General features: G+C 57.7%; 1 protein-coding gene across 2 annotated transcripts; it reads left to right on the top strand.

Annotated features, from left to right (window-relative positions):
• Positions 1-4,659: 4,659 nt before the first annotated feature.
• Positions 4,660-21,824, top strand: TP53INP2 (tumor protein p53 inducible nuclear protein 2). 2 transcript variants are annotated; one of them, XM_071455393.1, is made up of 4 exons: positions 4,660-4,856; positions 13,629-13,957; positions 17,247-17,376; positions 18,900-21,824. In XM_071455393.1, exons 2-4 carry the CDS (start codon positions 13,834-13,836, stop codon positions 19,150-19,152), a joined length of 507 nt encoding a protein of 168 aa, XP_071311494.1. In that variant the 5' UTR covers positions 4,660-4,856; positions 13,629-13,833; the 3' UTR covers positions 19,153-21,824. The 2 variants fall into 2 exon arrangements, with proteins under 2 accessions (XP_071311494.1, XP_071311493.1); XM_071455392.1 differs by having other exon boundaries at positions 17,067-17,376.
• Positions 21,825-22,420: the final 596 nt, after the last annotated feature.

Here is a 22,420-nt window from a genome sequence, read left to right as displayed (position 1 = left end):
CAAATGCAAAACCTCTGTCCCACGTTCATCTTTGGGAAATAGGTCTTTTTGTCAGAGAAGTACAAATGTAACACCCAGATTTCTTTCCAGTGAGGTCACCTCCTGGCTGTGGTCATTCCCAGAGGGCACTCACCGTATTTTTTCTAGGTAAACTCCTCCATGCTCCTTCACTGCTGGAAAGCCACACTCAGAGCCTCAGGCAAATCCCAGGCTCTTCATGGACCATCCCCATCTCAGGTGCTGGGCAGTTTCTCTGGGATGGAAGTCCACATGAGGGTGGCCTGCTGCCCTCTCGCACGGCAGAGCAGCTGGGGAGCCAAGCCCCGTCTCTTCCCTCCACCCTCAGGTGCTGCGTGGGCTGTGGGTATCTACAGGGGGCACAAGGAGGTTTTATGGAGCTGGAGGGTGCTGGTTGCCCCATAGATATGATCATCAGCCATCTGCTTTGCACCTCACTCAGGTCACTGTCCCTCATCCAGGCCATGCAGCACAGAGCAGCTCCTCCCCACTGCAGAGCACATCCCTGTCCCACAGGTGTCCCAGGAAGGAACTGTCCCCAGCCTTGTAATAACCACAGCTTCCCTGAGTGTCTCACAGCTCTTCTCCAGTGCGTGCCAGGGGGCTGGGCAGAGGTCTCTGTGCCCCCTGGGGCCTGGGAGCCCATGCAAAGCCCTGTGCTGGGAGCACTGGGGTGCTGGCCACCAGGCAGCAAGTGACCAACCTTGGTGACAGCCCCCATTCACCACTCACCTGAGCCACAGCACATCCACACTGCCCTGCCCCCAGCAGGGGCTGAACTGAGCCCTTCAGCTGGGTGTGTGTCTGGCCAGACACAGCTGTGTGTCCCTGCCAGCATCCCTCTGGGAAGAGCGAGGAGACAATGCTGTGGAGTCCTGTGGACCTGGGATGGAGACCACGTGAGCCAGACAGGTCTCAGGCATCTCTGGAAGGGGCAGTGCATTGGGGGAGAAGCCACGCTGAGCCTGTGCCTCATGGACCTTACTCAGGCCACCAAAGCCCAGCGAGGCACTGAGGTTCCTCAGGGACTGGTGGTCTTTCCCAGTTTAAGTAAGGAGCACACCTCTTGTCTCCAGTGCCACCACTCAAGGGACCAGAGGGGCTCCCAAGGAGATCAATGAGGATTTTTAATGATGTGAAAAGGGTGCATGTTGCATTTTCTTGATCTACAACACAGACAGCTCCAGGCAGGAACTTCTAGGCAAATCTATCCCAAGGGACAAGCAGCATGGGAACAGCCACCTGAGGAGCTGAGGTGTGGCACATACAGACACCAGGGGTGTGCGTGGGTGATTGGTGGCACCTCCCAGTCCATTTCACTGGGGCTGGGTGGATGTCTGGGCACATCCCTGAGTGCCCCAAGGACTCTCAGTGTGATGGGGGTGAGACAGGATGGCTTGGGGAAGGAGAATGAACAGCTTTTGCTCATTCATAAAGACCCTGAGATTAGCTCAGTTGGTCAGAACATGGTGGCAATAACACCAAGGTGAGGTCTTGACCCTGTATGGGCCATTCACTTCAGAGTTGTACTCGATGATCCTTCTGGGTCCCTTCCAGCTCAGTATATTCTGTGATTCATTTCCCTGTTTTTTGCTGTCTGGCACAGAGCCTGTGTTGCAGGATTGTCTCTGTACACTGCACATGTACTTCTTCATTAATTGCCCTTCCCAGCCCTAGCTAACGAGCGCCCAGCTCACAGTGTGGCAGCAAGCCTTGTGGCACACTGAGATTGGGGCCTTCAGGCACCTGGGAGCTGCAAGGGCTGAGCCAGCTGCTGACCCATAGCCCCAGGACATGGCTGGGAAATGCTTCTTCAGGTGCTCAGTAGTTACCTGGTGACTTCAGCATCACCAGGAGGAATGGCTGGGCCAGAGCTCCCTGGGCTCTGGGAAAATCATGGCAGGGATGCCAGGAGCAGTACTTGCTTGGGATGCAGCAAGGTCACCCCAAGCACCTGCAGGGTAACCAGAGTGGACAACTGAGGCTGGAGGGGTGCCCTGGGACCTCCTTCTCGGTCAATGCCAAATGCTGGAGACGTGTTCTTGGAGGGGTTTGCAAAGATCCAAACATACTATTATTTGCCTGATCTCTTATTGTTTTAGAAGTTTTGGGCAGCTGGATGAAACTTTTTTTTTTTTTTTTTTTAAATAAAGGACACGTAAATGGGGCTTGGAGCTAGGTGATCCTTAAGGGCCCTTGCAACACAAACCATTCTATAATGAGCACCCTGCCTGCTTTGCATGCTGTTTGCTGGGTGAAATGAAGCACGTGCATTACACACTGGCCCTGCACCTTGCCAGAGGCTTTCATGCTGCTCCCAAAACCTCCTGCATGAAGCAGAAGCCAGTGTGATCACCTTCCTATTTTCGGCAGTCACCCAAGTTCACAGAGTGCCTCCAGTTATGCTTCTGAGCAGCAGAGCCCGAGGCAGCTGCTGGGGTGGGCTCGTGCTGTGACACACAAGGCCCCACTTAACTCCCCATTACCTGTGGGCAGGTGAGGTGCAGTCAGCTGCTTGCTCATCCTCTCCAGCCACAGCCACCCCAGGCCTTGCAGCTCAGCTCAGCGTGACTTTCCCAGTGACCTGAGGGCCAGGGCCATGCAGGAGTCAATGCCAGGTCATGCTCTGTGTCCCCCCATCCTAGCTCAGGATGCCACAGGGAAGGCACTCTGGTTTCCCTTCCCTTATTCAGTGTCAGCAGACACTGCTGTCCCTGGGGACATAGGGGGGTCCCTCCAGTCTCTCCTTGCTATGCCCAGACAGAGGACACAGTGACGTGGACCCCAGCTCAGCCCTGCAGGATTGTAGGCACACAAGGGCTGGGCCACCACGGCTTCTTGCCTACTATTCCCTGTGCCAGCAAGATTAAAGTCACTTCCCACTGTCACACGGCACAGCTGTCACCCACCCCAGAGCCCCTGGCCACAGCCCCTGGCAGCCACTGCTGATGGCCTCAGGCTGGTGAGAAGCTCCTTCCTCTGCTTCACCATCTGTGCTTTTCCAGCAGTAAATCACTGGGGCTACATGCTGCCCTGGGAGGGGACTGCCACCCCCTCTTGGCAGCAGGAGACCAGGGCAGGGTGCAGCAGAGACTGAAGCATTTCCCATCCCTGTAGGAATGGAGAGGGGCATCCCATTTAAACCTGTGCTTTAGGGCATATGCCAGCACAAAGGGGGCAGTTTACCTGGAACATGTTTCACCCTAACAAGATTCATTCTGCTGCATTTATTTATGCCCTCCTCTATGGCAGCAGGATTAAAGGCTAATTTCTGCACTCCTGCTGCAGCCAGCAGGAGCCATCCTGTAATCACTCCATGTGAAACCAGGACAAGCAGAAGCAGCAAAATGAACCTCCTGGGCAGCAGGAGCTCTTGGCTTCAGGCAGGGACCAGGTTGGGGGACAAGTGTGGTTATGCTCTAACTTCTGGGTGTCTTCTGCAGATCATCCCCCTCTGTGTCCAGCAACTTCAGCTCCTCAGGCATTCACTGAAACTGCCATGGCCAGCTCAAAATTCCCTCCATGGACATCCCAAATGAGTGGATTTTCTGCTTCAGACTGTTTCAAGCTTCACAGGCTTCTGCTCCCCTCCTAGCAAAGTGGGGTGGGAGCTCTGCAGAGTGGCAGCTCTCCTCCCAATATGGTTTACACTCTTCTGCAAGATCCTTCAATTACAGAAGACTAAATGTTATTTAATTTGTGACCTCGTGTTGAATAAGACACAATTAAATTCTACCTCTTGTGAATTTACAATGGGGAATTCTCACCTGTGATGCCAGATGAGTCCTAACTGTTCCATGCATGACTCAGACACCCAAACGGCTCCATTAATGACTGTTTTAATAAATGTTCTATCTTTATACAGACAATATCCTGCCCTGTGACAAGCCTGGCACGAGGTCAAACCAAACCTTGGTCCCACGGTCAGCCCATGCTGAGGACGAAGGCAAACCTGGTGATGCCAAGCATCCTGAGGGGCTCTGACACTCCAGGGACGTTCCTGGTGTCGTTCTTCCCGAACCCCCCTCGTCCCCTCGCAGGTGGGTAATGGTCGGGTGGCACATCCAGGGGTTTCGGCCCCAGCCCCCTCATTGGTGTCCAAACTGTCTCAGTGGATGAGGGCTGTGCAGCGCAGCAGTGACAGGGGAGCGGGTGTCTGGGAAGCCTCAAGCCTCCGTCCCTTCCCTTCGGCAGCGCCAGCACATCCCCCTCACCCTTCCTGTCCCCCCCGCGTCCTCGGGCCGCTGCGGGCGGGACCGGACTCTTATCATTTTTTTTTTTTTCAGTGGCTTCAGCTCTTCATTTCCGTCCATCTCCCTCCTCCCGTTCCCGTTGTATCTCGGTGCCGGAGCTCCCCTCTTCCCCCGCACGTCCGGGGGCTCAGCCCTTCCCCTCTGCCCCAACACTCTGCAGCCTTTCTCTTTCCTCCGGGAGCCCCCAGCCCCTCGCCGCCCCCTGCCCGGGGCTCTGCCGCCTCCTGGCCCGGAGGAACCGATCCGGCCCCGGCCCAGCCCGCTCGCGTCCCCCGAGACCCCGCTCCCCTCCTGGGACCCCCGGCCCCGCCCCGGGCGGGCCCCGCCCTCCCTGCGCCCGCTCCCATTGGCTGCGGGCCCGGGGGGCGGGACCGCTTTGTGACGTCACGATCAGCTGTCGGAAGGTGCCGATTTGTGCGGGGGAGCGGCGCGCGCTCGGCAGAACGGCGGGGTCCGCACCGGCACCGGGACGGGCACGGCTACCGACACAGGCACCGGGACGCACAGCACCGGGACACACAGCATCGGGACACACAGCACCGGCACTACCTCAGCGCCTGCCGCCGCCCGGGACACGCAGGGCCGGTGAGTGCCCGTGGGACGGGGTCGGGGCCGGCCCGGGGCTTTGCGGGCCCGCACGGCCCGGGCGGGGAGCGCCCGGCGGGGGCGGGGGTGGCCCGGGACCCCTCGGCTCCGGCCCCCCCGCGCCCGTTGTTTGTTTCTTCTTCACCGGATTAAGATTGGCGGTCGTTCCCCGCTCCCATTGGCTGCGCTGCGGTGACGTTGCCTCATTTGCATTTGACATTGAGACGTCAGAGCGCTCCCCCCGTGTCCCGCCGTGACCCCCGGGCCGGGGCCGTGGCGATGCTGGCACGGGGCATTGCCCGCCGTGGGCACGCGTGGGTGGCCCCGGGCCCCTCCGCGCCAGTCGCTGCTGTGGCTTTTCTCGGCAGGAAACGGGGATGCGTCTCCCCCCGTGATGTTTAGACGCATTTCGGGTGCGAAACGTGGCGGTTTGGAAAAGGAATGTGAATATATAAATATAAGTATGTGTCAATGTATGAAATATGTCATGGAATCACAGAATGAGTCGGTTTGGATGTGACCTTAAAAATCATCTCGTTCCAACCCCCTGCGGGGGGGATGTCCTGGGAGGGACACCTTCCTATTCTGTATGTTATATACTGTATAAAATACAGCATATAGTATACTATATATATAGTATGCTATATGAAATAAATTTGTGTAAAGAATGTAAATAGATGTAAATCTCTAACACAAAATATTATCTATTTAACTTATTTCCAGGAAATCCTTGATGCTTTGGATTTAGATCCCTCTGTCTTTAGATCTTGATTGTCTTTGTAAATCCCCCCAGGTTTTATGAGATTCAGAGGCTTTGATGTTTTTGTTGAGTTTGCTTGTGCTGCCCGGGCGGGGGCCGTATGTGGAAGGGGAGGTGCTGGCAGTGCTCAGTTGAGGTTTGTGCCATGGGGCAACTCCACCACATTCCAGGGTGGAGTCCCTCAGGTACCAAACACAGCATCTCCCTCTGCTATTGCTGCTCTAAGGGCACCTCCTTTGGGACAGCTCAAAAAAGTCATAAGTCCTAAAAGGGCCGCTTTCCTCTGGATTTCATGTCTCTCACCTCAGCTTGGCTGAGCCTGGCAGGCCCTGGAAACTAATCCTGCTCCCATCTAGGGGGACTCATTGTGGAAAAACTTGGACTTCGTGGAGTGTAAAAGCAGGTTAAAAAGGACATTTTTGCTCTTGTAATTCTTTTATGCACATAAATATACATATTTGTATAGGGGAGCTACAGCCCTGCTCAGAGCACCTGAGCAAAGAGACTGGCACCCTGGCATCCCAAAATAGTGGATTAAACTCCCTTGAGCCCAGCAATAGCCAGTGCTGAAGCAGCACCAACGAGGGCTGAGCTGGGCGGGTGCCAAGTGCTGTTGCTTGTTTGGCCAAGGTTTTGCTGGGGTAGGAAACAATCCCAGAAACCCTCCCAGAAACAGGTGTTGGGCTCTGGTACAGGACTTTGCTGGACCTCCTTTCCCACCAGACTTTATCTACAGAGTTCCAAGAACTGGTTGTTTTGCTCTAAAATAAATCTTTCCTCTCCTTTTATCTTTCCTCCCCCCAAAATACCCCCCTTCTCCCCCCTCAAACAACAAACCTACCACAAAAAAAGACAAAAGCTGTCTGCTGTAGCTCACTGCCACTGTTGGGAACCTGTTGTCAAACTGCTGCTTATCTGCATGAGCAAAAAAGGAAAAATAGAAAAGTTTTTCCCCAGGTAATAAAATGGTAACACCTGCTTGTAATTAGACTGGAAAACAAGTGACACAAACTTGTATCTGAGGGGTTTTTAATGCTGACTGCACAGCGAGTCCTGCTCTGGTGAGGGGGGCCCTGAGTGGCCTTGGGGGGAGCTGCAGGAGCTCGGGGTTCTTGTGGTGTGGAAGTGCAGTGCACCAGGTTCTGTTCAGGCTCTGTGATGTGGGGAGGCTGTAAGGCTGGGCTGCTCCCCTCCCTCCCTCCCAGTGTGTGCAGCTCCTTGGGATGCTTCACTCCTTGGGATGCTTCACTCAGCGCATCCCAGAGAGGAACGCTCTAAAATTTCATAGCATGGCTCATGGCAAATCTAAAATTTCCAAGATCCTGCCAGCCCCTGGCAGATTTGCCAGGACTGTGTGTGATGATATCAAGCAGCACGAGATCACATTTGCCCTTGGGGTAAGGACCTGCCTGCAGCAGTGACAGAAGAGCTGCTGAGAATGCAGAGACCAGCTCCAGGAAAACATCTCCTCATTCTGCAGGGTCCCCCTCCTTCAGGCAGGATCTGGAGGAGCATGTGGGAGCTCTAGTCCCTGCTGAGACCCCGGACTGGCTGAGGAAAAGCCTTCCTGGTCCTGTCTTGGTCTGCCATTAATAAGAAGAATGTCATGATGAAGAGTTTTTTGGGATTTTTCAAACTCCTCTCTGCCTTCCCCCCCTCTACTCCTCTGATCTGCCATGGAAGAGGCTCTGGCTCAGCCTCAGCCTCTGTTTTGCTGGAATCAGTCTGTCTGTGCTGGCAGCACCTCAGGGTGCAGCTCTGCCCCTGTGCCCAGGGCTCCCCCAAGGCAATCCATCAGTGAGATCAGCTGGACCTGGAGCACAGTAGTTGTGGGACCTAATTCAGCGTTAATTCAGCCCCATCAAACTGTCCCAGGCAGGTCCCTGCCAGCTCTGGTCCCTCCCTTGGTGGGGAGGGCTGGGGGACAGCCCAGGGATGATTCACTGGGCATTTCTGGGGTCATGAGCAGAACTCCCCTGAGCTGCCCAGCTGCTGGATCCCTTCTGTGTTTTGTGTTTCTGTGCCAGGTTTAGGATTTTCCTGCAAGCAGCACAGCGAGCCTTTGAAACGCTTGTCTAATTTAGGTAAAATGAGTTGAGAATCCCATTTCCCAAGTGGGTTGGAGGAAGGCACCTGATTTGTACCTCTGCCTCCTGCTGGGCTGACTGCGCGGGGTATTCTTAGCTGTGCCGAGGAAGGGCCGCTCCCGCCGCCTGCCAGCAGCATCCCTCTCGCCGCCGAGTATTTATGGAAACTTTCAGGGAGCCTGTTGCCATTTCCAAGGGGAGTTGCTGTTTTCTTGCACGCTGGGACTTGAGAGCCGCCGGTCCCGCGGCGCTGCAGCTCCTGCCCCGAACTCCCGGCGCATCCCGGGGCTCTGCTGCCCTCCTGCTCCCTATTCTTAGCTCCTGGGATTATTTGCAGCCACGGTGACTCAGAAAACTAATTATTGTGTCGAGGTTTCTGAAGGGGAAAAAATAACTTGATGCATTGTGGTTTCTTTACTTCCACTTTAAATTTAATATTTTTAATACCTTCTGGCTTGTTGTAAAATGCTGTTGGACTTTCTGGAAGGATTCTGATGGACATAATTCATTTAGAAACTTGTCTGTCCCCAGGTGAGTGTCCCTGGCGGGCTGTCCCCTTGTGCTGGCAGTGCCTGGTTTGTGGGAGCCTGGGAAGGATGGCAGCTGTCTCGTGGTGGTGGCCCCAGCTCTGGCAGGGGACGGGGGCTCAGTGTGTGCTTTCTGGGCAGCTCAGCCCCAAGAGGGTGGCACATAGGCAGTCCCCTTGTGTCCTGAGCAGGGACACCTGGGACACACCTCCCCCACAGATGTGGGGCACCTGCAGACACAGGAAAGCTGGAAGAAGGGACCTGAGAGGAAGAGAAGGCATCTCCTGGTCCAAACCGGTTCTGTGGGCACCGCCTCTGCCTGGTGACCAGGCACAGATTGACCTCAGTCCCCTGTCAGGGACACAATCGGGTCCCTCCTGCACTGCAGCTCCCATTGAGGCTGCCAGCCCTCCATGCCCTGGTGTAAATGGGGAAAATGTTTGCTGCAGGGAAAGCAGAAGCACTCCAAATACCTGGATAAACTTCAGAGCTTGATCTGCTGCTGGCTGCTCCAGAGAGAAGTGCTTGGTGGAACCTGCAGGGATGGAGGTGGCACGTGGCCATCTCACTGGGCAGGAGCTGGCCAAGGAGTCTCTAGTCTTGTGAAGGGCTGGGAGGTCACCCAAGCCCTCTACAATGAGCTGATGGATGAGCTTGGTGGCTGCCAGGGAGGGCCTGGAGGGTCTCCCAGGCCAGGAGCTGCTCCCTTCTAGGGGAGTGGGAGAGTGCAGACTCACAGACTGCTTGGGGTTGGAAGGGACCTTACAGAGCATCTCATCCCACACCCCTGCACTGGGCAGGGACACCTCCCACTGTCCCAGGCTGCTCCAAGCCCCCTCCAGCCTGACCTTGGACACTGCCAGGGACCCAGGGGCAGCCACAGCTTCTCTGGGCAACCTGTACCAGGGCCTGCCCACCCTCACAGGGAGGAATTCCTTTCCAATATCCCACCTAACTCTGCCCTCTGGCAGTGGGAAGCCATTCCTCCTTGTCCTGTCCCTCCATCCTGTGTCCCCAGTCCCTCTCCAGCTCTCCTGGAGCCCCTTTAGGCACTGGAAGGAGCTCCAAGGTCTCCCTGGAGCCTCTTCTCCTCCAGGTGAGCACCCCCAGCTCTCCCAGCCTGTCCCAGAGCAGAGGGGCTCCAGCCCTTGGAGCATCTCTGTGGCCTCTCTGGACTCACTGCAGCAGCTCCACATCCTGCTGATGTTGGGTCCCCAGGGCTGGGGCAGCTCTGCAGGTGGGGTCTCACCTGGGTGGGCAGAGGGGCAGAATTCCCCCCTCACCTCTGCCCACGCTGTGGGATCAGCCCAGGGCAGGGTTGGTTTCTGGGCTGCCAGTGCCCATGGCCAGGTCACATCCAGTTTGTCACCAGCAGCACCCCCAAGTCCTTCTCCCAGGGCTGCTCCCCACCCAGCCAGCCCCAGCCTGTGCCTGGTGCTGCCCTGACCCAGGTGCAGGACCTTGCCCTTGGCCTGGCTGAGCTCCATGAGGTTCACCTGAGCTCCTCCAGCCTGCCCAGGACCCTCTGGGTGCCCCAACCCCTCTGGCTGCTGAACTGACTGCCCCACACAGCTCAGTGCCATCCCCACACCTGCTGAGAGCTCTGGAGAGCAGAGCTTCATCCTGCTGCTTTCAGAGACAGGGTAAAGTAGTGGGGAGGATTAATGCTCATTTTGGCCCTTGCCTACATTTTGGCCTCACTCCTGCCTTCACCCTGCAGGTTTGATCCTGAAAGCTTTGCCAGGAGCTTCCTGCAGCTCCCTGGGCACCACCATGGGGCTGGTCCAGCCCACCCGTGGCACAGAGTCTCTTGCACCAGGAAAGGAGTCATGGCCCTCCCATGTTCCCTGGCTTGGGGAGGGTGACAGCTGGAGATTTACTTGAATTCTTTGAGGACTGATCCTTTAAAATGATCCATTTCAAATTTTGCTCTTAGGGGAGCTTTTAATTCTCTCCCACTTCCTCCACAGCTATGGCAGCTGCCTGTGAGCCCCTGTGCCTTAACTTGAGAAGTTACATTTGGGAGAGAGGACAATCAAAAATAATAGTGTCTGTTGTGTCCTCAGAAAAGATAAATTACCTCTGGGTTGGGGTGGACCTGAGGAATTCAGGTACCCCACTTTCCTTCCTGTGGTTTTCTGGGGACCAGTCCCTAAGCAGGCAGGTGCTCTGAGTGGTTCCTGGGGGAGCAGCTTTCCTACTGTCCTGTGAAAGCTTTTATCATCATTTAACAAAGGAAAACTAAAAGGTTTTGACCATGTCAGTGGCCATTTGACCTTGATCTTGCTGGAGGATGAGCCCCTGGCAGGGGCTCCCAAAGCCAAGGCTGCAGAGCATGGGAAGCACTCGGTGCAGTCAGAGATTCCAGGCTGTCTTAGGCAACAGGGACAATCCCTGCCTGCCTCAGCCTCTGACCTGTGCTGGCTGCTTGGGAGCTTTTCTGGGTGACCTTGCCCTGGCAGCCAAACTGAGGCCACTGTCTTCCCCTGTCCCTGTGTGCCAGACCTTGTCCCCAGCTCTGCTGTTGGGTGACATCCAGATCTGGGCAGGGACAATGACTGACACTAGCATGAGTAAGTCAAGAGCGTTGCCAGTGTCCTCCTGATGTGGTGGGCTTGGGCACAGCACAAGGGACCCTGCTGTCCCCAGCCCCACTGTGTCACCCTGAGGACCTCCCTGCTGGCACTGGGCTCAGCTTTGGCTCAGCACTTCTGCCAGCCTGGCAGTGCCCCAGCTCAATGAGCACATGAGCCCACTGCTGGCCTCACACTGAGCCAGGGCCATGGTGGCCTTGGGGGACTGACCCCTGTGACCCCTGTGACCCCTGTGACCCCTGTGCCTGCCACGAGCTGCCTCAGCCTCTCCTGCCCAGGCACCTGGGGAGCAGCAAACAGTGGGAGACTCTGGGACATCACCAGCAGGAGCCTGGGAGCTGTGGAGTTTCTGCCACAATTAGATATTTAATAAACATCTTAAATAATTAATATTCATGTCATATTAAAAGGTATTTACTGCCTAGGTGAGTGCTCAGGCAGGTGCCAGGTTTCCAGGCTGAGCTGGTGCTGAGGCCACCCCCACCCTCGGGGCTGCCAGGGTGGCCTTTGCCAGCCTGAGCTGTTCCTGGGGGCACGTGGGCATCCCGTGGGGGCAGCTCTCACTGAGCTGGGAGTGAAGCACAGCAGAGTGCAGCCAGAGCCCAGCTGGGCACCAGCCCCTCTGTGTGGTGTTTCCCTGACTTATCTGAATGTGCTTTGATGATCCAGGTGCAGGGGGAGTCTGGCTAATTTCACTGAGAGCACTGCAGGGTCACAGCATGGCCCTGCGGGCTGTGGGCTCACAGAAACCACTCTGCCGTGTCTCAGTGCTCAAACCCTCCCTGCTCAGTGCCTCCAGAGGAAGCCAGGGACCCTCTCAGGACACAGAGCAGAGAGTCCTCCCTGACCTCCTGTTCTTCCTGGTGAGAGTCTCCACAAGCCTCAGCTGAGCCATCCCAGAGTGGGTGGGAAGCTGGAGCCCTGAGCACTGCAGTCTGCAGGAGGGCATGGCTGTGGCTCATGGTTTGCCTTGTGCCCCTGGGGCAATGGGAGTCACCAGGGACCTGCTCTGGGGGACAGGTGGAGTCACACTGCTGCCCTGCCATGCCAGGGAGGGAGAGCTGGCTGTTGAAGGGCTGCCTCATGCTCCATCACTGCCCTCTGCAGCTGGAAGTGTCTGAGATCAGGGCCCCTGAGCTCCAGGGGATCCCATCCCTGGGGAAGGCTCCTTTGGTTTCTCATTTTCTGTGTTGTAGAGCAGATGCTGTTCCTCCCAAGGCACCTGAGAGACTGCAAAAGGCATTTCCATCCCACAGGGATGAAGAAAAGAGTGCCTGAGCCCCAGAACTGCAGTGCTCAGGCCAGCCACCTTGGCAGGGTGCTGGGACTGGGGAGGCCAGGGGGCAGCAGGGCTGAGCAAGAACTTTTCCTGCTGGAGGATTGGGGTGTGCATGGACACGTGGTGCTCCTGTACCCTTCCCATTCCACTCTGCCTGCAGCAAATGGAGTTTCCCTGGGTGCAGCATCACTCAAGCTCCATGGCCCCTTGGTCCTGACCTGGGCTTTGCCATGAGATGGGGATTGACCCTTTCAATGCACCCACATCAGTGTGCAAGCACGGCAGCACCCAGCTGTCCCTCTCACTGCACTGAGCTCCTGCTGGCATTTTATGGCCTTTTCATGCCCTTTTAATGTCTCTGGACCAAGAGGCACACAAATAACACACAAATAATACTCTGCACCTTTTGGCTGCCCCTCCTGTGCCTTGCCAGGAGCTTGGCAGACATGAATGAAATGAATGAGTGCTGACCTCCCCCCACACTGGAGGGAATCTGCTTTCCCAGGGATAAAACAGTGATGAGCTGAGCAGAGGTGAGACAGAGACCCACAAAGGGCTGGGATGAGAGGCTGGATGTGAACAACAGTGTGTGCTGGCAGCCCTGGGAGCCAGCAGCATCCTGGGCTTGTCCTCATAGGGTGGGCAACAGATGGGGGTGATTCTGCCCACCCAGGTGAGACCCCACCTGCAGAGCTGCCCCAGCCCTGGGGATCCAACATCAGCAGGATATGCAGCTGCTGCAGTGAGTCCAGAGAGGCCACAGAGATGCTCCAAGGGCTGGAGTCTGTCAGGTCTGGAGCCTGACTAGGAGAGCTGAGGGTGCTCACCTGGGGGAGAGGAGGCTCCAGGGAGACCTTGGAGCTCCTTCCAGTGCCTAAAGGGGCTCCAGGAGAGCTGGAGAGGGACTTTGGAAAAGGGACTGGAGTGACAGGACAAGGAGGAATGGCTTCCCACTGCCAGAGGGCAGGGTTAGATGGAATATTGGAAAGGAATTTCTTCCCTGTGAGGGTGGGGAAGCCCTGGCACAGGGTGCCCAGAGCAGCTGTGACTGCCCCTGGATCCCTGGCAGTGCCCAAGGCCAGGCTGGATGGGAGCACCCAGGAGCAGCCTGGGACAGTGGGAGGTGTCCCTGAGATGAGACTTCCAGGTCCCTCCCAGTCCAAACCAGTCTGGGATTCTGTGACAGTGCTGTCCTTGTCCTGCCTGCTGCCAGGAGCTTGGCATGTTTGCCTGACTTAGGGACACCCTCTGCTCTGTCCCTGCCAGCTCCTGGGGATGGGTCTCCTGGGACACCCCACCCATGAGGATGGGGCCACAATGAGAGGCTTGGTGCAGGTGGGGGCTGCAGGGCACAGGCACCCAGTGCTGCTTCAGATACAGCACCAGCTGGGACAGCCCATGGCACAGATCAGTGCCAGAGGCACCTTTTGCTGTGCCCTTGAGCCCACCCGAGCCCCTGGGATGAGGGAGAGCCACACTGCCAGCCTGTTTTAATGTGCTGTTCCTTTTTCTCTCCCTTTTCCAGGCCTTTGCACTGAAGCCAAGTGAAGCACCTCACAATTGCACTGCAGACTGCTCAGCTCTGATTCCTCTGGCAGCCAAACCTCTCTGTCACTGACACCCCGAGGGCTCTTTCTCCCCTCCCTGCCCATCTCTCCTGTCTGTGCCTGGAAGCTGGTGCTCAGCAGTAGCTCTATCTCCCTGTCCATCCTGCTGGACTGCTCCCCACCATGTTTCAGCGTCTCACCAGCCTCTTCTTCAGTGACAGCAGCACGCCAGAGGGCCTGGAGGAGCCCAAACCCTTTGTCCAGGAAGAGGAGGAGGAGGATGGCTGGCTCATAATTGACCTTGCAGGTGAGCAAAGCAACAGAACTGTCTTCCCACAGCCTCTGCTGCACCTTGTCTCTCCAGAGCTGGGCAAATCCTTATATCAGCAGATGGGCTTACACTACATGGGAGCAGCTCTGCCCTTCATTTTTTCTCCCCTGGTCCCCATGCTCTGCCCGTGGTCACTGCAGCAGCCTCTGACCTGCTCCTCCTTTTCCCTTTCCTCTCCCAGTGATGGTTCTCAACTTTCTGCCAGTGTGGGAGCAGCATCAGCATCTCCAGCTGGGGTTGCTGCTGCCCAGAGGCCTCCAGGTGCCTGCATGGCAGGAGGGGAGCCTGGCAAGGCAGGGACATCACCCAGAGCTTTGGGGCGATGCTGCCCACAGGGGTCAGTGGGGAGGGGTCCCAGGCTGGGCAGTGCCACGGCCTGGGCTGAGCTGTGCCCTGGACAGCAGCAGTGTTCCAGGAGGAGCCAAGCTCAGCTGCTCCCTGCCCTGCCCTGCTGAAAGCACACTGGGAGCCTGTTCCCCTGGGGAGGGGATGGGGCTGTCCCCATGGGAGGGCAGGTAGGAGTGGTGCCTGTTCCAGTTGGGGATGTGCCACCAGGGATCTGCCCATGCTTGGGTCATTTGAGAGGAGTAAATCTCACCTCCATGGGGGTTATCTTCCCAAATTATTCCCACTGTCCATGCCAAGCACAAGGGATGTTTGGCACCAGGTGCCTGTACCTAGAGAGCCCACAGGGCTCCCCATTCACAGAGCATCCCGAGCCCTGTGTAACACCAACCACACAGACTGAATTCCTCCTGTGCAGATCTTCACCAGCTCTGTTCAGACCTTGGGACTTTCTGTTGTAGACTGATGACTCAGCCAATTGCAATGATGTTTTTATGACCTTTTCCTTGCAAATGCAGCAGCAATCAGAGACAAACCCTCCTGCCTGTGCAGGAGCTCCTGAGGCTGTGCTCTGCTTTGGTAGCCCCTGGTTGGTTGTGAGGCCCCAGCTCAGGGAGCACAGATGTATCCTGCAGGTTTGGGAGGAGGGGTTTGTCCTCCCTCTTGCAGGCAGCAGGTCTCTGGGCAGATGTTCCCTGCCTGGTTTTGTTATTCAAATTGTTCATTAGGGTGTTTTTCCCACATGCAGTGACCTGGAGAAGGGACCAGAGCAGGGACAAGACTGGGATGGGGGACAGGGCCAGCCCCATGCCTGGTGAGAGCACTGGAGAGCTGCTGGAGGTGGTGGGTGGTGTGGGCATGGGCAGCTGTGGAGGCTTCCCTGTGCTCTGGGCATTCAGGTGCCTGTGCAGGGAGGGTCAGGGCAGTGCCATGGCAGGGGGGTTGTTGCAAGGAGGTCCCTGGAGCAGTGGGCATGCAGCTGCCACGTGTCAGGGCCAGCTGGCAGCAGCTACAGCGAGCCTAAGGCATGCCAGGAAGAGTCAGGAGCTTCCCTAGCCAGAGAAATGCTGTGCCCTGATCCCTGGGTTGAGGCTGCAGATGGCTCACAGGGGACCAGGGCCTGACTCTGGCACAAAACACTCCCACGTTTTCCCAGGGAAGTGCCTCAGCTCTCAGGGCAGCACTGGCTTCCAGCAGTGTCTGCCTGTGAATGGCATCCTGCTGCTAACTCAGCTGCACTCTGTTCCCACAGCAGTCCCTCAACAGTGGGGGACCAGATTCTTTCAGCTCTATTTCTGAGGCTTGAGTTGTACCAAACACTCCAAGAACCAAACCCGGAGCCCCATCCTTCCCTTGGAGCTGTGGGGGCCAGCAGCTGCTCCCAGCCTGGCTCCCTCCCAGCAGCAGAGAGGCAGCCTAGGGAGCCTCTGGATTCAGCCTCTGCCAGCCTGGTCATTGCCCCTTGTGTTGCAAAAGGCACCAGAATTACTCAGACCTTCCTGGAATGTTTCTGATGCTGCTCCTGTCCCCTTGCTTAGCCTGGCCGTGCTCAGCACTCAGGGAGAGAGCAAAGAGCATTTCCCAGGATGTGGCTGCATCACTGAGGTACTTGAGGATCCCAAAATATTGCTTTGTGACATTAAACCCCACCTTGGCAAAGGATGGGCACAGTGCCCAGGATGCTCTCTGTGCCCTTTGTGGGAGTGCTGCTCCAGCCCAGCTCCGTGCCTGTCCCCAGGCTGACAAACAATCTCCAGCCCGGCATGTCAACAGCTATTAATAGGCTGATATCCTCTGACCTGGAGAAAGACATTCTTGTCTTTGGAAGGCCAACTGTGGCCTGTCCTGGGCCCTGGGCTGGGGCATCAGCTGCAGGAGGAGCTGGGGATGCACTGAGCCAGGAGTACCCAGCCCCATGCTCTGTTTCTCCACACAAGAACAGTTTCATCTGTGCTTCCTCCTGCTCCCTCATCCAGCTGCAGGATCCATGTAGATACCGCAGTGCCTCCCCCTCACCAGTTCCCTCAAATCCCCCCGATGAGTCTGGCAATGGGTTAGGGTTATCCCCATGTTTGGTGCATGCTCCTGCCCAATACAGCCCCAGTAATCCCAAGCACAGGCAGCCGAGAAAAGCAGCGGCCCGAGTGCTGCTGCCAGGCAGAGGTGAGGAAGGGAAGGGATGGGAGGCTTGGGGGGGTGTCAGCTTCTGGATCAGCGACTCAAAATTTGGCCTCTGACAGGCTGGAGTTGAAGGCACAGTGCAAACCTTTGCTGAAGAATTTATTCCCATGATTTCTTCCAGAGAAAAGGTGTGGACTGTTTTTCTGCTGCGTGTGCTTGGTTTCCGTGTTTGCGGAGTGCTGGGTGGTGTTTGTGAGCACCGGCGTGTCGGCATTCCCGACCCGGCCCGGCCCGGCTCGGCTCGGGTGCCGTCAGAGCGGGGAAAGCAGCGTTTTTCACTGCCTGAACTTCTTCTCTCCTTTTGAGAAGGAAAAAGCCCCTTGCTGCAGTAAACCCTGCCGGTGTGGCAGCTCCGTGGCTCGGCCTGTCCCGGCAGAGCCGTGTCCGTGCCGGAGCGGGGGGTTCGGCGGGCCCGGTGTGCCGTGTGCCGGCCGTGGGTGTCTCTCGCACTAACGATGCCCCTTTCTCTCCCCCTCCCTCCCTCCCTCCCTCCCTCCCCCTGTCCATGGTGTGTGTGTGTGTCCCCGCTGCCCCGCATGGCTCTGCACCCCCGCCCCAGGCAGCCGTGCCCGCCCCGGCCCCGCTCGCCGCCCGGCCGCTGGCGGTACCGGGCGCTCGGCGCGGCCCCGCCCGACGCCCCCCGGTCCGCCTCCGCCACCGGCTGCTTCCCCGGCTCCGGCCGGTCCCTGCTTGATGGACGAGAGTTGGTTTGTCACCCCTCCCCCCTGTTTTACTGCAGAGGAGCCCGGCCCCGACGGCGTGGGGAGCAGCCCCATGGAGGACCTGCTCATCGAGCACCCCAGCATGTCGGTGTACGTCACCAGCACCCTCGAGGTGGATGGGGAGGGCCCCGAGGACGATGCTGCAGAGTGAGTGCACTGTGAGGGTGTGGGGGGGCAGCAGCCCCAGCACCCACTGAGGGACCAGGGCTGGTCCTGCCATCCCAAATCCCCGCCAACACCCAGGAATGTTTCACCCACGGACATAGCGTGGCAGTGGGGGACATCAGTGTCCCCACACCCACCTCAGGAAACACTGCATATGTGGCAGGGTGCCCCAGCTGTCACCATGCATGGCTGGCAGCCCCCGTGTCCAAAATCCTCTGCCAAGGGGTCTCAGTAGCATATTCGGGTGGCTGTGGCTGCAGGACGTGAGCTTGGCACTGGGCTGTGCTGGGACAGGGCTGCATTCATCTCCCCTGCCCTTAGCAGGGTCTCCTGGCACGGCCACCTTTGCCAAGGCCACTCCTGCCAATGCCAGTGCCACCTGTCACGCATCCAGGGGGGGTTGCCAGGCAGGGCTTACACCAGGGGTTTGCATAGGCATGGCCCAAGCAAAGCAAGCCCAGTGGGACAGGGTGGCCTTTGGGCACAGTGGGCCCCTGAAGACCCCTTGGTCCCTCAGGGAGGAGGGTGCTGCAGCCCCCCTCGATCACCCGCCTGTCCCCAGACTGGCCCAGCATAGGGGTGGGTATCCCACAGCTGTGGGGAGTGGGACACTTCTTGCCCCAAACCCCAGCTCAGCAGTGGGGAAATTAAACAGAAATGCCCCAAATAGCCCCTTTGCCCCCCCCAGGCCTGTGGGCTGGAGCTCTCCACACCCATTTCTGGGGCCACATCCTGGAGCTCTGTCCTCCCTCCAGGGCTGCTCTCCCCTGCCCTGCAGCCCCCAGAGAAAACCTGGAGCGTGCCCACGCTCAGCCCGACTGCTGCTGGACAAGCCCTGACTGCCATGGGGGTGCCATGGGGCCCCTGCTCTCCCCCAGTCCCAGCCCTCCAACTCCTCCCCTGCAGCCCCACAGTGGGGCAGGGGAGAAGTAAGAATTTGGGGTGAGGTTTGCTCCAGGCCAGGAGACTGCTCCTGGTTAGGGGGCAGCATTTCTAGTTAGAGGACGGCATTCCTAGTTGGGGGTGCTATTCTTGGCTAGAGAGCACCATTCCTGGTTAGGTGACACTGGTCCTGCCTAGTGGACACCATTCCTGTCTAGGTGACACCATTCCTTCAGGACCTGTCTCTTTCCAAAATCTCCCTGAGAGCCAGAGCTTGATGTCCAGAGTGGACAGAGTGTTCTGGAGTGCCTCAGTGCTGGAGGGGGGCAGGGAAGGGCTAAAGGGAACCTGAGACTAGCCAAGGCTCCAAAGGGGTCACAGTGGGACGGAGACAGACCAGGCTCAAGGGACTCAGATGCAGTGGAGTTCTTGGTGGTGTCTTGATTTTTTCGGGTGTCCCAGAGCCTGCCTTGCTGGAGCATTGCCCCGCTCGGCAGGCGGCTGGGGGCAGAGGGCCGTGGGGCAGGAGGGCCGTGGGACCGGGGTCCGTGGGGCAGGAGGTCGGTGCCCGGTGTCCCCCGCCTGCCGGGGCGGCCCCGGTGCTGACGCCGCTGTCTCCGCAGGGACGTTCCGGAGCCGCGGCCGGAGCCGCCGGTGCCGCAGCGCGGGCGGGCGCTGCCGGTGAAGGCGGCGGCGCTGGACAAGGCGGGGCAGGCGCAGCGGGCGCAGCGGGCCCGGCAGCTGGCGGAGCGGCACCGCCTGGCCCAGAAGGCGCTGCAGCGGCAGAACCGGGCCCGGCAGCGCCCGCCCCGCCGCGCCAAGCAGCTCCCGGGGGCCTTCGTCCACCAGCCCTGCCAGCGCCACTGCAACTACTGACCTCGCTCCGCCGCCCAGGGGCTCCCCCCGGCCGGCCCCGGCCCCGGGAGCGGCCCCCACGGACACCGGGGACACGGCGGCGGCTTCACTCCGCACCCCGCGCCCGCACGCCTGACCCGCGCTCCTCATCTTCCTCCTGTACCTTCACCGTGTCCCCCGCCCTCGATGCCGGCTGGGCCGCGACCCCCGGAGCCGCCGGCATGGAGCGCCACGCTACCCCTCCCCAGCTGCCTGGCAGCGTTCACGCGGGAAATCGGAATTCCCGGTGAAATCACCTGTTCCTGAAATCACCTGTTCCCGGTGAAACCTGTTTGTCCTGATAAGCCTGTGACATCAGTGCCTTTCCTCACATCATGACTCCATGTACAGCCTGGCTGGGATGTCACAGAGACATCGAGCGGGAGTGACAAGAGCAGTGAAGCCACAAGATTTGGGATTTTTAGGAAAATCTCATCAATGACACGAAATATTGCTTCCGCCCTGCAAAACCAGCAAACACTTCTCTCCCTCCTTGATTTCTTAGCTACATTTTACCGTGATAAGATACTGCCCCACTGCCAGTCCTGAAGGGGCTTGTGGTTGAAAGCGCTGGTAGAATCTCCATGGCTGGGTCAGCCAGGCAGCTCCTGGTGCCTCACGGTGTTGTTTTTTTTAACAACCTTAAAAGGAATCTCAGGAATCAAAGCACCGTCCCAGCGCAGCACCGGAGCCCTTGGCTGCCGTGCCAGGAGGGGTGGCCAGCCTGGGGTGGCATCACCGTGGCTGGGGGTCCCCTTTGAGCAGCCCTTTGGCCCTGGAGCAGTGACCTGCCCCAGCCCCAGCTGTGTCCCCAGGGGTACGCCTGTATCTGTGTGTGTGTATTTCTCTCTGTTCCTGGATGCTCAGAGGAGGCTCTGTGAAGCCAAGGCTTGCTGTCTGCCTGGTGTTAGTCCCCGGGAGGGGAGAGGAGGCAGGATCTGCACAGCTTCCCTGAGGTGGCCAAAGCACGTCCACGGTGGTGGTGAAGAGATGCTGAAGAGGAGGCTGGAGGGAAGTGCCTGAAGTAAGGACAAAGATGGATCTGGGAGTCACTGCAATGGGTCAGGATGGGGCAGCCCTGAGTGAGAGGATTGCTGTAACAGGAGCTGTGACAGAGGCATCTTCTTTCCCCGCTAAAAATGGCATCCTTTCCTGTGAAGGGCCAAATTCACTGCTAGACGATGCTAATTTCTAATGAAATCCCTCCTCTCTCTGTGATGGACTCCTTCTGCCTTTGGAAGAACATGGTCTAGGCTTTTCACTGGCTCCAGCACCAGCTGAGACAGCTTCAAATCCAGCAGAAATTTGCTGATCTGCCCCCAGTTCGCTCCTTTTAGGAACTGGTTTTATACCCTCTGCCCTGGGAAAGTGTCCTGCTCACGACCACAGCCTGGATTCCCACCCTCCGAGACAAGACATACCCCCACAACACTCCAGAAAATTCTGATTTCACCAGAGGTTCTTCCACTCACCATCTTGCATCCCTTAATATCAGCTGGGGGCCTCGGCTGTAGGAATTGTGGTGAGCCCAAACTGAGACAGCTGATAGTTATTAATTCTTTTAATGAGATTAAAGCCAAAATGAATCTTCTTAGTAGCAACAGCCCCTAGCTCCGGGCCAGGCAGCCTGGACCGTAGTAGCCAGCTGCTGCTGCTCCCCTGCAGCATTTCCCCTTCACTGCTCTGCCTGGGCTCTCCCAAAAGCTCAGAGCTGGGCAGCTCCGGAGCTCTGCGTCCCGAGAGCGGGAACTGCGAGCCCTCGGCATTGCCCCGCCCTCCTCGGGCCTCCCACAGCCTCTGTCCCGGGCCAAGCCTGAAACCACGCCGAGATCACCCTGCTGGTGAAGAGACTGGCATCTCCTGACTCCAGGGCAGCGTTTACCTCCTGTGGCTTCCTGGGCTTCACACTCAATGCCTTTTTTTGCCCCTGCAGTGATGCCTGGGCTGGCCTGGGAGCAGGGCAGTGCAGGGCCAGTGGCACAGGCAGGGGCTGAGCCCGGCTGTGGTGGGTGCTGCCCTCCCATCCCCGCAGGACACAGCTCTGGGGCACCAGGGTTGGGGGGGGCGTTTTCTCTCTGGCCCCAGCACACATCAAGAAGGGCAGAAGCCAAGCACTGTCCAGCCCCCAGCTTGGTCTCACTGCAAATTCTCCTGCTGCCAGTCCCTCTGGAGCACTCCAGAAATCAGAGGCTGGCTGTGACCCCACTGCCCCCTTGGCAGCTCCCAGAGGAACAGGCTGGGGGAGCAGTGGCCCCAAGCAGATCCTGCCATGTCTCACCTGCCGGGCTCTCCTGTGCCTGCCCAGCTGCTGGAGATGGTACCCAGGAGAAATCCCTTATGGAAATCCTCCCGTGCACCTTTCTCCTGTGCTGTGAGCCAGCCCTTGGCCGTGTTCCTGGGGGACTTGTCTCAGCCTGGCACTGCCAGCAGCACCCGGCCCCCAGTGCCCATTTCAAACAGGCGATCTTCTTCCTCTGTCCCGGTTTTCAGAAGCAAATTCAAACTCTTTCTGTGCCAGTCTGAGATGTCTTTCATCATTCTGTGCCCAGCCAGCACAGGAGATGAAGCAGAACTATTACCACACTTTATATCCAGAGTATGTTTATAAAAGATTAATAAATTATTAATAATGTTTTCATGAAGAGGTTAATCCAGACCCTGAGCCTCTGGTGGGTCAGCAAAATGCACAAACCACAACAAATGAGCTCCTGCAAGTCCCCTCTGTTGTTTGCACTCTTGCCATGCATTAACACCTAACACTCACCTGCCAACCCTTGCCAGGCCACTGTCACCCCCAGTGTGACCCCCCCCTCCCTGTGCTCTGGTCAACCTGTGCTTTGCAGAAGACCTGCAGGGTTCTGCTCCTGCCCAGCAGCAAGCACAAGGCCTGGCCTGGTCCCAGGCCTCCTGCCCAGTGCTGCCAGAGCAAGAAAACCCCTTTTCATTGAGGTTTTTTGTCTCCTCGAATCTTAAAACAAATGAAAGGTGCTTAAGAACTGAGAACTTCCTGTGTGTGCACCCATTTGCATGTGTAGATATTTCAAAGCCCAGTGTGGGTGTTCAGTAGCTTGTTTTGGGGTTGATTTTTTTAGGGGTTTGTTGAGGTTTTTTTTTGCACCCAGTATTTGTGATGCACTGTGTGGTGCTTCCAATGGGGAGGTTCTGGTTTGCATGGAGCTCTTGAGCTGGTTCTGCTGGGACAGGTGGGGTGAATTTTGCTTTCTTTTCTGTACTTGTGTAGGGAGAAACT

Source organism: Agelaius tricolor, unplaced genomic scaffold, assembly GCF_023055355.1.
Source record: "Agelaius tricolor isolate 1412-34295 unplaced genomic scaffold, bAgeTri1.0.p SCAF_49, whole genome shotgun sequence".
NCBI lineage: Eukaryota > Metazoa > Chordata > Aves > Passeriformes > Icteridae > Agelaius > Agelaius tricolor.
The sequence above is the reverse complement of the archived record's forward strand: the minus strand, read 5'-3'. Positions and strand labels throughout refer to the sequence as shown.